A 14,737-nucleotide genomic window follows, 5' to 3' on the forward strand; every position below is an offset into this window, starting at 1 on the left:
TATTTGCCTGTATCCTTAAAAATCCTACCGCATCTAATGTTGGTGCTATGCCTATCAAAGGTCAAGGTCATGTTAAAGGTTGTTGTGAAACATGGCTGTATTATCTATTGCCAGTTACTGTTGCACTTTTACTTGTACAATCCAGAGACTTGGGGAATTGTTGGATCCGGAGGTGTTTAAATTAAGGTCAGGGTCTGGAAGTAATGTTTTCGGAGTTTTGAGGAAATTGCGTTGGTGGTGCTGCTTCTTTATTTAGGGGTAAATGCAAACATCTCTAGTTTGAAAATATGACATCGATACATAGATTAACACAGTAAAAGTGAGCCGGGTTCACTAATACCCAGACTTTAACTCCAACATATTTCTAAGTTTAAAACATGAAAAATGAAACATTTTCTCAGAAAATCCACTAATCGAGATCAAACTTTGCACTGCACTGCTCCTATTTAGAAACTGTACCCCCAATTGGTTGGTTGGTTGGTTGGTTTGTTGTTTAACGCTGCACTCAGCAGTATTCCAGCTATATGATGGCGGTCTGTAAATAATCGAGTCTGGACCAGACAATCCTGTGATTAATATCATGAGCATCGATCCATGCAATTGGGATCAATAACATGTATCAACCAAGTCAGCGAGCCTGACCACTCGATCCCGTTAGTCGCCTTTTACGACAAGCATAGTCGCCTTTTACAGCAAGTATGGGTTGCTGAAGACCAATTCTACCCCGGAATCGTCACGGGTCACCCCCAATTGGAAAAGAATCCATAAAGTTGTTTTCAAGTTATAGGTCAAACAAATGTTGAAGTAAAAAAAAATTCTAAGTTCAAAACATGATAAAAATCTTAATTTTTTCTGAAAATCAAACTTTGCACTGCACCTCTCCTAAGTATAGAAAGTGTTCCTTAAATTTGTTTAGGAATTCTAAGTAAAGAAATGAAAAATAGCTGTATTTTTTCTAAATATCCAAATCTTGAAATCAAACTTTGCATGCACCTCTCCTATTAGTATAGAAAGTGTTCAATAGAATCTATGCAGTAGTTTTAAAACTAAAGGTTACACACAAAAATATCTCAGAAGGACAGTATACCCCCGCCCTTTTTTTTGGGGGGGGGGTATAATAATGCTGGAGCATGTTATGCACAGTATTTCAAGGTATACACATGGGTTCAAAAATCCCACTGCATAACACCTGGAGCAAGTTAATTTATTCAGACAAGCAAAGTAACCCGTCACTACTTGTCCTTGGGTAAGGGGATTATTTCAGCTTGGAGTACTGAAGTATACATTTAGCCCTGTTTTTACATTATCAGGTAATACAGACTGTTCAGTGTATCGATCTGGCTTGATGTTTTTCAACAATTTATGTTCAGAATTTCATTCAGTATTGTTTCCATTACATTCAGTGATATTGTGTGTGGATCTGATCTGCAATGGTTTTCACTTCAATCAATGAAAAGTTTTGGGCAACTAGAAATTCAATCGGGGCTAGTGGTTTTAGCTTACCGTATTGGAGGTAATAAGCGCCCAGGGCGCTCTCAAAATTAGAAATGGGGGCTCTTATTAAAATATTATTTTGGTGAAAAAAACAGAGTTGAAAGATAAATTTCGTGGCTTATGCTCACAGCCTGAAATGTTTATGTACGACAGATATATTTTTACAGAATTTAATTGCCCATAATTAAGGGTGCATATTACACACGAATAAATGCAAATAAAAAAGTCTTGTGTACATTGATCATTCGGAAGGGGTGCTAATTGGGATTGTTTACTAGCCAATATATTAGCAAATATCGCTGTGGGTACTTATTAGAGTGGGGCGCTTATTGCATCAAGTACGGTATTCATTTTCCATGGGCAAGTAGATTTTAAAAAAAAAGGAACCCCTGTTCCAATTAGGTGAATAAGTTAATGATATTTGGCTTAAGTTTGACAAATATTTCCAACATGTTTATCGGCATGCAGTAATCTTTGTTATTGATTGAACTGTCCACATATGATTGGGTTATGATCGCTGTCTGTGTGTCATGCTGATGGGAGTGGTGGGCCGGGATATAGGGTGACAGTGCATCTTATCTCATGTGTTGACTGGTGTGTATATCACTCATACTGCCCTAGGGAGGAATGTATCCCTTCTGTTGGACCACGTGGAGCATGTTGAGGACACTATACAGCTTTAATGTATGTTGTGTTGCCAACATAAATTGTGTAGTTGTTTTCATCACTTTTCTTTTTGTAAATTTAAGGATGGAAAAGTAGTTCATGTTTTCTGATTCGATCCGACAGCAGCATTGACATGGCTGATATGCATACTTCATAATTGTATGCACTTCAGTGGAAATGGGTCAGAAATAGTAATGATTTTGTGAACAAGTGTTTATTTTTGACTCACTGGTTAGAATACATTGAGACCTTGTTAATCTGGATTCAGTTCAGAGATCTTGCTTGGAGGAATACACTTGATTTATTGTCAGTAAATTAAAGACAATGTCAGAGGTAGGACACTTCTGATTCTGTTGCAATATTAGATTTCACAAATCCTATTGACACATCAACAAAGGAAGGTTGTCTGTCATCAATTTGTCAGGGATTGCATCATGATTTACAAAGTTATTGTTCAGTTGAAATCTCTGACACGTCCCCCAGGCCGAATCAATGAAGCATGGAGCAATCACACAACGCCTTCTTTCAGTGTCCTCAACTCTAGTGCTATGTGTGGCTCAAACAACTAGGTTAGCTCTGTGTGTGGGGCTATTTTTAGCACTAGTGGGGTTGTGTTCACATGCACACGTGGAGCACATTGTTTTGAGACTGGGAGATAATAGCTGGCTGCATTCAGAGTTACAACCCGGGTACAAGGTATGGTAGATACTTCAGTTGATATGAGTGTTGTGTTGTGTTAGGCAGATAGCTGATTCTGTAGTGTACACACAGCATTAGAGTTGCATCATCTGTCAACATCTTGGTCATCTACAGCCATTACCAATAACAGTACAGAGTGGGGAAATATGAAACAGAATACTCTCCTTTTTTTTGATAATCAAATTAAAGCTTTGCTTGTGTTCATATGTCGTCAGTATGGTTGTTGTGCTTTCTAGGCCAGTGAACCGATTGACCTGTTCAAGGAGGTGTCACTGTTGACGGTGAATCAGTGAAACTACCGGTAGTCAAGTTGATGGCAATTTAGATGGGTGGGACAGTCATGATAAAAAGCCCAAGCATTCATGTTTTTTGATAGCTCCAGATTCGTTCACTGTCATATTCTTCTGGAAGGCTAAAATAAATGATAGTCTTGGTACTCAGGCACTGCCAACATCATTTTCAAGTTTATTACATGTTTTGTTTTTGTTTCCATTTTCAATTTTTTTGTGCATTGTGTTTAAGGATTAGGATTTTTACAATTTTTTGAAAATGGAAACAAAAACAAAATGTGTGGCGGACTTTATGATGATGCGTGTGGTGCCTTAGAACCAAGACTATTATTTTTTTAGCCTAAACCTGGTACAGAAAATTGATAAGAATAATGATGCAGGTCTTATCAGGTACGGTTTCCCATTGCCCTTAGTTTCATCATAATTGTACAGATTCCATCTAGTTTATAAAGGTAGCTGTCTGAAGATCACTGGCAAAAGATTTTAGTGACCGAACCACAACTTGTATCTAATTTGAAAGAATGTGCATGACACTGTCTGCTTAAAGAGTCCTGGCTACCGAATATCTGCATTTATACTGTTAGGTAAGTCTAGCTATCTATGAAATCAAAATTATAGTTTTATTATTTAAAAAAAAATTATTACCAAGAAATCTATAGTGTTATTAATGATTTGATAGACTTTAGTTAGTTGTGTGATGCTTAAAATATTCTGAAGTGTTTACTGGACAGCAGGCAAATGTACCTCTCAAATACCCACATTCATGATTTCAAAATTTTGTTGGTCCCGATCCATCCAACTACAGTATATCACCATATTAAGTAACTCCTGACCTACTTCTATTGATCTGTAAGTAATCTTGATAAGCGCCCCTTACTAAGTCTGCATTTTCTTGATTATATTACAGACTTGGTCACAGACAGCTGTGTAAAAAGCATTTTGATATCCTAGTAACTATTATAGAAACTTTTGAACCAAGTTTTTATCTGCTGCTTGATCTCAGACAACAAATGTAACTATTGTTTGTTTTTTTGTTTTTAAAGGTGTCCCCAATTGTCAATTTTCTAAGTACCCATGCGCTTATTACAGCAAATACAGTATGTGACACAAATCAGAAACTGCACAGAGACTATGATGTGCCATGCATCTTCACATGATCACTGTCAACTAATATTTATGCCAAATCAGTAGAGTTTCATCAGATACCAATATCAGTATATGGTCTCTGGTTTCATATATTCCACTAATGCTTATACAAGAAAACTGGTACAAAAGGGATCTAAAAAATCTGTGCTAAATATATATATATATATACATGTACATGTATATATGAATATGTTTCCACGTAGTATCTCCTGAGCAGGTAGTGATGTAGGACGACAAAATCTTTTCTGACAGGGACATACATTACTTGACACAGTATTGATATCTGTCATTCTAAGTATAATAATGAGCTACACTATTTTCACCAAACTGAATTATTGTCACCTAAAACATCTGCAGCTCCCAACTAATAGAAAATGTGTAGACTTTCTTACAATTGTATTTAAGGTATTGATCTCAAGTTCATATGACATTGATGTCATATCAGCCACATTTCTTCCTCATGCTATTAGTGTGAGTGTCAGCTGGTGAAGATCTCAGTGTATTCTACAGTGTGTCACTATCTTGTGGAGGTAGATCAGAATTGTAAATCGTAGCTGCTAGGCTTTAGTGTCATATCAGCGTCTTTCCCATCTTCCCGAGGCAAGAGAGTTAACTGTCTTTAAAAGTCCAGTTTCCACCCTTGCCGAACTAGGCTGGAATTCCCTGGCTCGATCGTAGCACAACCAGTGGCTATTACGAGTTATGTCCTGCAGTCGACCCAAATCTGCATGACAGTTTACGAACCGGATTTAGATTTCGGTGCGCGATTTTGATTAGACTACGCATAGACTCGTTAGCCCAGCCAAAATGTAACTCCATAATACCAGCCTAGTTCGGCAAGGGTGGAAACTGGACTTTTATAGTCAGTTAACTCACTTGCCTCGGGAAGATGTGTCTTTCCTGCCTGATACTATTAGTGTAACAGTGTGAGTGTCAGCTGGTGAAGATCTCAGTGTATTCTACAGTGTGTCACTGTGTATTGTGGAGGTAAATCAGAATTGTAAATCATAGCTGCAAGGCTTTAGTGTCATATCAGCGTCTTTCCTGACTTAGTTTTGGGCCCAGCCCTGCAGACCATAATAGAGTAACCTGGTGGATATAGTTTTACCCATCATGCTGAATATCAAGGTTTGATGCCTTTTCCCGAGGCAAGAGAGTTAACTGACCGTAAAAGTTCATTTACCACCCCTGCCGGACTAGGCCAGAATTTCTGGGTCCAATCATAGCACCATCAGTGGCTACTACTAAATACCTTCTCTGCCCCTCCTATTGGCCAAATCACATGAGCACCTTGATTAAAAGTATGAAAAGATTTGGAAAATATCTGTTGACACTAAATTTACGGTAAATTTGCTTTGCAAACCTTGCAATCGACCGAAATCTGGTTGGTTGGTTACAAACCTGATGTTGATTTCATTACATAATTTTGATTGGACTACACAGAGACGCTCTAGTCCAACCAAAATATCACTCAAGAATTCCAGCCTAGTTCGTCAAGGGTGGAAACTGGACTTTTATAGTCAGATAAATCCTTTGCCTCGGGAAGATGTGTTTGATTCACTGGTACTTTGTGTGAAGCTAATTTTAGTGTTTCCTGCTGTGATATTGATGGAATTCTTCTGAAGAATTGTGTATACATGTGTGCTTCAGCTGATTTAAAACTCTTTGGTCAGTGTTAATTCTTTCATCATATTTGGATTGTTGAGCATAGCATGAGCATTCAGACATCGATCAAATAATATCTTCAATGATACACACTTACGAAAGTAAATGCCTTGACTGTTGCCAAGGAGTATATCATCACACGTGAAAAGCAGATTCTCATGTATATTCTTATTCCCTTCTGTTGTAAGACTAGTAGTAGCCAATGGGGCAAAGAGAGAGCCAGGAAAACTGATGTCATTCAAGCAGATATAGCTAGTTTATGGTGCTGTGACCACAGAGCCCTTTAAAGAAGCTTGTATTTGACTGCCTCCGTATGAGCAACATTGTGTGTTTTTCAGGGTGACATTGATGCGGAAGTGAAGATACTGCTGAGTTTGAAGGCTGAGTACAAGGCAGCGACTGGCAACGACTGGAAGCCACCACAAGGGGGAGCCACCCAGCCAGCGAAGTCGGCACCCGAGATGTCAGCTACAAAAGACTCGGCAGAAGCGGCAGCGCTCAGAACAAAAATCGATGCTCAGGGAGAAAAAGTTAGACAGCTCAAAACTTCAGGAGGCGACAAGGTTTGACTTTATTATTGATCAATAAGCTCTTTAAATAAAGGGGGTCATCGGTGACCCAGTCATCTGAGGCGCTGCGATTAGCTGTGCGGGGATGCGTCCCTTCGGCACGCCAGAAACCTATGATAGTGGGTTCGAATCCCGGTTCACCCCGATTATGTTCTAGGTTTGTCAGCACCATACCCGTGCTCGTGGGCTTCTCCGAAGGGGTAAACGTCTGAGACCTGCATCACTTCCGGCTGTCCTTACACATTAAGCTGACACGCTGTGATGTAACTGGAATACTGTAAAAAACGGTGTTAAACCAAACTCACTCACTTTAGATAAAGTCACAGATAATGGCTTGTGTTCCTTTTTGGATTCAACTTTTGAATGAAGGATCGGCAGTGTTTATAAAGGGCTGTGCTCTACAAACTGTTGTCCAATACCTGCCCATATCTAGACTGTAAAACTGGACCACTGGGCATTAACTTTGTTCAGTGGAAGTACCTATATGCTTCATAATATACTGGCCTCATCTGGAATCCTGGTTAGAATAGACCTGTGAAGATTCCGGGGTAGAATAGGTCTTCAGCAACCCATACTTGCCTTAAAAAGCGACTATGCTTGTCGTAAAAGGCGACTAAAGGAATCGGGTGGTCAGGCTTGCTGACTTGGTTGATACATGTCATTGATCCCAATTGCGTGGATCGATGCTCATGATGTCAATCACCGGATTGTCTGGTCCAGACTCGATTATTTACAGACTGCCGTCATATAGCTGGACTATTGCTGAGTGCGGCATTAAACAACAAACTAACCAACCAACCAACCTGGTAAGAATAGGATCCCATGTCTGTAGAGGTGACTTAAAATTGGGAGGTCAAGCTTTATCACTTGGTTTCATTTCATGTGTTGAATTCAGTAATGGCTGTTCAAGTAATTAACAGTTCAAAGATGATTTAGTTAAGAAATACTGAGCGGGTATCAAATGAAGGAATGTATCCCTACAGGCTGCAGTAGATGTTGAGGTAAAGGCCCTGCTAGACCTGAAAGGTCAGTACAAGGCCCTGACCGGGGAGGACCTGGCTGGTGGAGGACGCAAGCAGGACAAGAAGGAGAAGAAGCAGGACAAGAAACAAGAGAAGAAACAAGAGAAGAAGGCAGAGCCAAAGGCAGCTGTAGATGGGGCTGCAGGGGGACCTAAGAAAGTCACAAGGTAGAGAAGATGGCAGAACTAATTATGATAATAATCTGCATATTTATTATGTGCTAAATCCATGCCCTAAATCATGCTCAAAACGCTGCATTTTTACCCCGGTTTATGGATCAGTGAGCACTCAATTTTTATTCTCAGCTCCCTGGGGAGTATACAACCCAAGCTGCATTTTAGGCGCCTGAAGGTTAAGTAAATTACCGTCCTACCAAATGGCCATCAAATTAGATTAAGAATGATCAGTTAGATCAAATAATATCCCTCACAGGTTTGTCTGGTCCAGATTTGATTATTTACATCTTCCATCATATAGCTGGAATATTGCTTAGTGCAGCTACAAACCATCAACAGCAACCATCTTAGGTGCCAGGACACACGATGCAGAGTTGTGATTCAGTGAACATGGGTTCGAATCCAATATTCTGACTTATTACGATTGTTTTGTGAGCACCTGGTAAACATTTCTGTCCTGGGTCACTTTAGGCTTTCTCCCATATAAGGCTGTCGTGTCTTGATATAACTGCTCAAAGCGCTGTTTCTTAACTGACTCATGCTGCAGGTTAGGACTTGAAGCGCGAAAGGAGGAGGCTCTGTCTGACTGGTACTCCCAGGTGATCACCAAGGCGGAGCTGATCGAGTATTACGATGTGAGTGGCTGCTACATCCTCCGACCCTGGGCCTTCTCCATTTGGGAGATGATCAAGGACTTCTTCGACAAAGAGATCAAGAAGCTGGGTGTGGAAAATTGCTACTTCCCTATATTTGTGTCACAGCAGGCTCTGGAGAAGGAGAAGACACACATAGAAGACTTCGCCCCGGAGGTGGGTTTGTTTTATATCAGTTATGTCACCAGATTGGAATCCAGGTGTAAGAGGTCCTCAAGTGTGATGAGTCCGGGGTGGTACAGGTCCCTTGTTCCCCATGGGGAGTCTTGGGTTGTACAGGTCCCTTATTCCCTATGGGGAGTCCGGGGTTGTACAGGTCCCTTATTCCCTATGGGGAGTCCGGGGTTGTACAGGTCGCTTGTTCCCCATGGGGAGTCCGGGGTTGTACAGGTCCCTTGTTCCCCATGGGGAGTCCGGGGTTGTACAGGTCCCTTGTTCCCCATGGGGAGTCCGGGGTAGTACTGGTCTCTTGTTCCCCATGGGGAGTCCGGGGTAGTACTGGTCTCTTGTTCCCCATGGGGAGTCCGGGGTTGTACAGGTCCCTTGTTCCCCATGGGGAGTCCGGGGTTGTACAGGTCCCTTGTTCCCCATGGGGAGTCCGGGGTTGTACAGGTCCCTTGTTCCCCATGGGGAGTCCGGGGTAGAACTGGTCTCTTGTTCCCCATGGGGAGTCTTGGGTGGTACAGGTCCCTTGTTCCCCATGGGGAGTCCGGGGTTGTACAGGTCCCTTATTCCCTATGGGGAGTCCGGGGTTGTACAGGTCGCTTGTTCCCCATGGGGAGTCCGGGGTTGTACAGGTCCCTTGTTCCCCATGGGGAGTCCGGGGTTGTACTGGTCCCTTGTTCCCTATGGGGAGTCCAGGGTTGTACAGGTCCCTTGGTCTCCAGTATTGGATTATCTGGTCCAGCCTTATTTACAGGCTACAATGATATTGCCGACTAAAGCAGAGACTTGAATGAAATAAGCCCATGTTATCATGGCAGACTTTTTCAAATGGAAATTTTTTCTTAAATTTGTTATTATTTGATAACTGTTTTTTCTTCTTTGTAAATTGTTAGTGTGACTGTTTTCAATTCATTTGCACTGTTCTTTTCCGTCAGGTTGCTTGGGTAACAAAGTCTGGCCAGTCCGAACTAGCAGAACCCATCGCCATTCGTCCAACCAGTGAAACTGTGATGTACCCCTCCTACGCCAAGTGGATCAAGTCCCACCGTGATCTCCCACTCAGGCTCAACCAGTGGTGTAATGTTGTGGTCAGTAAAATTATATTGAAGTGTCATATATATTGGTAACCACAAGTCAAATTACTCCATGTTTATACAGGACGAGTTCCTTAATTTGTTGATTCAAAGTGTAATCAACCATCATCGGTGGTGTATCTCCTAGTAGTAACATTTATCTCTGGTACTGTTAAATGTGGAAGATTGATTATAGCTTTATATTTATGATCATTCTATTTTCTTTCACAGAGGTGGGAATTTAAGCACCCACAACCATTCCTCAGGACTCGCGAGTTCTTGTGGCAAGAGGGCCACACAGCATTTGCTGGCAAGGACGAGGCGTGTGAAGAGGTAAGGGAGACAACTCTTGTGACCATAATTTAATGAACACTACTGTACTGTTACAGAAACCTGGCATGTTTGAATTCCAGTTTGGCCTGATCACGTTTCCAGGTTTGTCAGCACCATGGTAATGGGTTTCACTAGAGTGGTACATGTTTGAGACCTTCATCCCTATGAGAGGGGCGGTCGGGTAGCCTAGTGGTTAAAGCGTTCGCTTGTCACGCCGAAGACCCAGGTTCGATTCCCGACATGGGTACATTGTGTGAAGCCCATTTCTGGTGTCCCCCGTTGTGATATTGCTGGAATATTGCTAAAAGAGGCGTAAAACAATACTCACTCACTCACTCATCCCTGTGAGCCTTCCTCCCACATCATGCTGACATGTCGTGATATGATTGAAAACTGTGTAATCTCGAAATATTGTTTGTCTCGAAGTTACCTCCTGAAGCTGTTGATCCACTTCCACAGGCTGCTAGAGTTGGAGTACAAGGTCCTATGTTAGGATATGTCCTATGTCTGTTATGTCAGGTCTACAAGATCCTGGAGCTATATGTTATGGAGTACAAGGTCCTATGTTAGGATATGTCCTATGTCTGTTGTGTCAGGTCTACAAGATCCTGGAGCTATATGTTATGGAGTGCAAGGTCCTATGTTATGATGTGTCCTATGTCTGTTGTTTCAGGTCTACAAGATCCTGGAGCTATATGTTATGGAGTACAAGGTCCTATGTTATGATATGTCCTATGTCTGTTGTGTCAGGTCTACAAGATCCTGGAGCTATATGTTATGGAGTGCAAGGTCCTATGTTATGATATGTCCTGTGTCTGTTGTGTCAGGTCTACAAGATCCTGGAGTTATATGCAAGGGTGTACGAAGACTTACTAGCCATCCCTGTAGTTCGAGGAAGAAAGACTGAGAAGGAAAAGTTTGCTGGTGGAGACTTCACTACAACTGTGGAGGCCTACATATCAGCTAGCGGCAGAGCCATCCAGGTACAAGGAGGAGTTTGTTTGTTTGTTTGTTTGTTGTTTAATGTTGCGCTCAGCATAATGCCAGCGATCTGAAAATAATCAAGTCAGGGCCAGACAATCCAGTGATTGAAATCATTAGCATCGAACCATGCAATTGGGATACGACATGACATGCATCAACCAAGTCACCAAGTCTGACCACCCAATCCCGTTAGTCGCCACTTACGACAGGCAGTTGCCTTTTACGGCAAGCATGGGTTGCAGAAGACCTATTCCAACCCGTATCTTCACGGGTGTACATGGAGGAACTCTCAACACACAACACTGACAGTGGCAGAGTAGGAGACGAACTGCTTCATGTTATGAGCTCAGTCATCCGAAATAGATATCATTTGGAATGCAAGCTGTTGTTTTTTTAAAGGATATGGGGTTGTCATGCACCTTTCTACGTACAATCATGTTAGCAAAAGTAATTTAAAGTATGTTAGTGCCAGTGGGAAGTCAAGCGGTCGTCATGATGAAGACCCAGGTTATTCTCCATATGGTTACAATGTGTGAAGCCTATTTTAGGTCACCTTGGTTTTGCTGGAATGTTGCTAAAGTATAGTATATTATTGTATCTCTTCTGTATTGGGAAGTCTGTTTGGTTCCAAGCAGAAAGGGGTACCTTCATTATGATTTAAACACATTTGGAAGTTTGCTCTTCATTTGTAAATATGCTATCCATCTCCACAGGGAGGCACCTCACATCACCTGGGCCAGAACTTCTCCAAGATGTTCGATATCACGTATGAAGACCCCGACACGCATGAGAAGAACTATGTATTCCAGAACTCCTGGGGTCTTACGACACGAACAATAGGTGTTCTATGTATGGTCCATGGAGACAACACTGGTCTGGTGCTGCCACCTAGGATCGCCTGCTTACAGGTAGGGGTGACAACTCTTCTTGGGCATGTTGGAACATGTCCTTCTGTGCATTCGATGGCAGCGATTAAGTGAAAACTCTAACAATGTGTTGCATTCAGTGAAAAGAGTTTTAAGTTGCAACAAGTGAGAGTTGCACAAATGTTTGCACAGTGAACCAACACCTCAACAGTTCATGCGGAGTTTCCTTTCCTAAGTTGTTAGGATAAGCCGAATCCCAGATTCTACTCTGCTAACAACATGATTCTTGGTCCTTCAGTGTCATACAGGGATATATCTAGGATTCCAAACTTGGTGCCCTTGGCTGGCAAAATAGAAATAAATTGTGATATTGTTTAAAATTGGATTTTTATAATGTTCATATTTTTGTATATTCAGCAAAACTGGGAAATTTTCAAATTCAAATTGGGAATTTTTACAGTCATTTGTAGGAGACCAAGGGTTCAATATCAGCCTCTGAGATGGTCTGCGCTGGTCTAGATAAATCCTTGATCATAGCATTAGTTTCATTCATCGCACTCCCTCACTCATATTCAGATGGCCTAAATGCTAGGAATTTGGTAACTATCAAGACTCTTTGTGACTATGTAGATTGTGATCGTGCCATGTGGTGTGACGGCCAGCATGCAGCCAGCGGACGAGAAGAACCTCATGGAGAAATGTGACGAGCTAGGCAAGACGCTGTTGGCTGCTGGGATCCGGTGTAAGGCTGATCTCCGAGACAACTACTCTCCAGGCTGGAAGTTCAACCACTGGGAACTGAAGGTAGGTCACCTTATCACACTCACAGTTGTAGGGGCAGTATCAGGTCCACATCATCACAGTTGTAGGGGCAGTATCAGGTCCACATAATCACAGTTGTAGGGGCAGTATCAGGTCCACATCATCACAGTTGTAAGGTATCATGTCCACATAATCACAGTTGTAGGGGCAGTATCATGTCCACATAATCACAGTTGTAGGGGCAGTATCATGTCCACATCATCACAGTTGTAGGGGCAGTATCAGGTCCACATCATCACAGTTGTAGGGGCAGTATCATGTCCACATCATCACAGTTGTAGGGGCAGTATCAGGTCCACATAATCACAGTTGTAGGGGCAGTATCAGGTCCACATAATCACAGTTGTAGCCGCAGTATCAGGTCCACATAATCACAGTTGTAGCCGCAGTATCAGGTCCACATAATCACAGTTGTAGGGGCAGTATCAGGTCCACATCATCACAGTTGTAGGGGCAGTATCATGTCCACATCATCACAGTTGTAGGGGCAGTATCATGTCCACATCATCACAGTTGTAGGGGCAGTATCAGGTCCACATCATCACAGTTGTAGGGGCAGTATCAGGTCCACATAATCACAGTTGTAGGGGCAGTATCAGGTCCACATAATCACAGTTGTAGCCGCAGTATCAGGTCCACATAATCACAGTTGTAGGGGCAGTATCATGTCCACATAATCACAGTTGTAGGGGCAGTATCAGGTCCACATCATCACAGTTGTAGGGGCAGTATCATGTCCACATCATCACAGTTGTAGGGGCAGTATCATGTCCACATCATCACAGTTGTAGGGGCAGTATCATGTCCACATCATCATAGTTGTAGGGGCAGTATCATGTCCACATAATCACAGTTGTAGCTGCAGTATCAGAGTCATCACCTGTTGAGCAATGATTGAGTTACTAGTCACCAACACTATTTCAATTGTGTTGTAAATTTACTTTTGAATTCTTACATCATTTAATCTCCTCCTCAGTACTTGATCATGTGAAAGTATGTGTTATTATGACACAGAAGCGTCATGTACCCAAGATGCAAAGGGAGGAAATGATTCCTAGGGCTTTTGTATTTTACCTCTGTCCTTGCCTGAATAAATCTGTTTGTTTTCAGGGTGTGCCGATCAGGGTAGAGCTGGGTCCCCGGGACTTGAAGCAGAATCAGTTGGTTGCTGTAAGACGTGACACGGGGGACAAGATCACACTGAAGAATGACAACATTGTTAAACAGCTGAATGATCTACTCAACACAATCCAAGATGACTTATATGCAAAGTAAGTAGTTCAGTTTTGTTGAGCTGGAATAAAACTTTAGATAATCATTTTCCTGAGTTTTTTCCCAAAAAGTCATTTGGGGGGGGGGGGGATTTTTCTCATTCTATATTTCTTTCGGATAGTAAGGCAGTAGAAGTTAGAAATCATTTCTAATTAAATAGGCTTTAAGTGTACTTCTCAATTTTTGTTAGGGCAGTCGGGTAGCAAAGTGGTTAAAGCGTTTGTTCGTCACGCCGAAAACCCAGGTTCGATTCCTGACATGGGTACAATGTGGGAAGCCCATTTCTGGTGTCCCCCGCCGTGATATTGCTGGAATATTGCTAAAAGCGGCGTAAACTCACTAGCTCACTCACTCACTCAATTTTTGATAGAGATAATCAGGTATGTCAGATGTTTTTAAATATACACTTGAGATATTATGGGAATCAGTTCTGTGGAATAAATCGAAAGATAAAAATATTCCTATCAGAAGTGGAGTAGTATAATTAAACCAGTCTTGTCTTCATGGATAATAAAATTAACATGTTTTAAGGCTTCCACAACATAACAGAATAAATAAAAAAAAATTCTTATCCTCCATATGCTGAGGTAGCTTAGTAGTTGCTCAAGCCAGAGACCGGAACCGGATTCCCTGTGCTTGTTCAAACAGTAGATCTACAATCTCATTAAAATCAGATCTTAGTTCTCGCTACCACTAAACAAAGATCTGAGGACATACCATTAGGGGTCACGTCAGAACGACCTTTCATCCGACCAATCAGAGCGTCACTTACCAGATCTTGAAAGTGACAGTCGGAATGTGATTTCTAATCGAAAACATTAAAACGGGGTATTCCGAACGAT

General features: G+C 41.8%; 1 protein-coding gene across 1 annotated transcript in view; it reads left to right on the forward strand.

Annotated features, from left to right (window-relative positions):
* LOC139442083 (bifunctional glutamate/proline--tRNA ligase-like) overlaps nt 1-14,737 on the forward strand; it is a 52,112-nt gene that overhangs the window by 34,223 nt on the left and 3,152 nt on the right. The window contains exons 23-31 of the mRNA XM_071222865.1: nt 6,299-6,523; nt 7,513-7,718; nt 8,275-8,536; nt 9,481-9,633; nt 9,850-9,951; nt 10,779-10,934; nt 11,649-11,843; nt 12,432-12,605; nt 13,734-13,894. Coding sequence (XP_071078966.1) covers nt 6,299-6,523; nt 7,513-7,718; nt 8,275-8,536; nt 9,481-9,633; nt 9,850-9,951; nt 10,779-10,934; nt 11,649-11,843; nt 12,432-12,605; nt 13,734-13,894 — 1,634 coding nt within the window. The remainder of the gene's footprint in view (nt 1-6,298; nt 6,524-7,512; nt 7,719-8,274; nt 8,537-9,480; nt 9,634-9,849; nt 9,952-10,778; nt 10,935-11,648; nt 11,844-12,431; nt 12,606-13,733; nt 13,895-14,737) is intronic.

Source organism: Haliotis cracherodii, unplaced genomic scaffold (assembly GCF_022045235.1).
Source record: "Haliotis cracherodii isolate W230 unplaced genomic scaffold, xgHalCrac1.p SCAF_5, whole genome shotgun sequence".
Lineage (NCBI taxonomy): Eukaryota > Metazoa > Mollusca > Gastropoda > Lepetellida > Haliotidae > Haliotis > Haliotis cracherodii.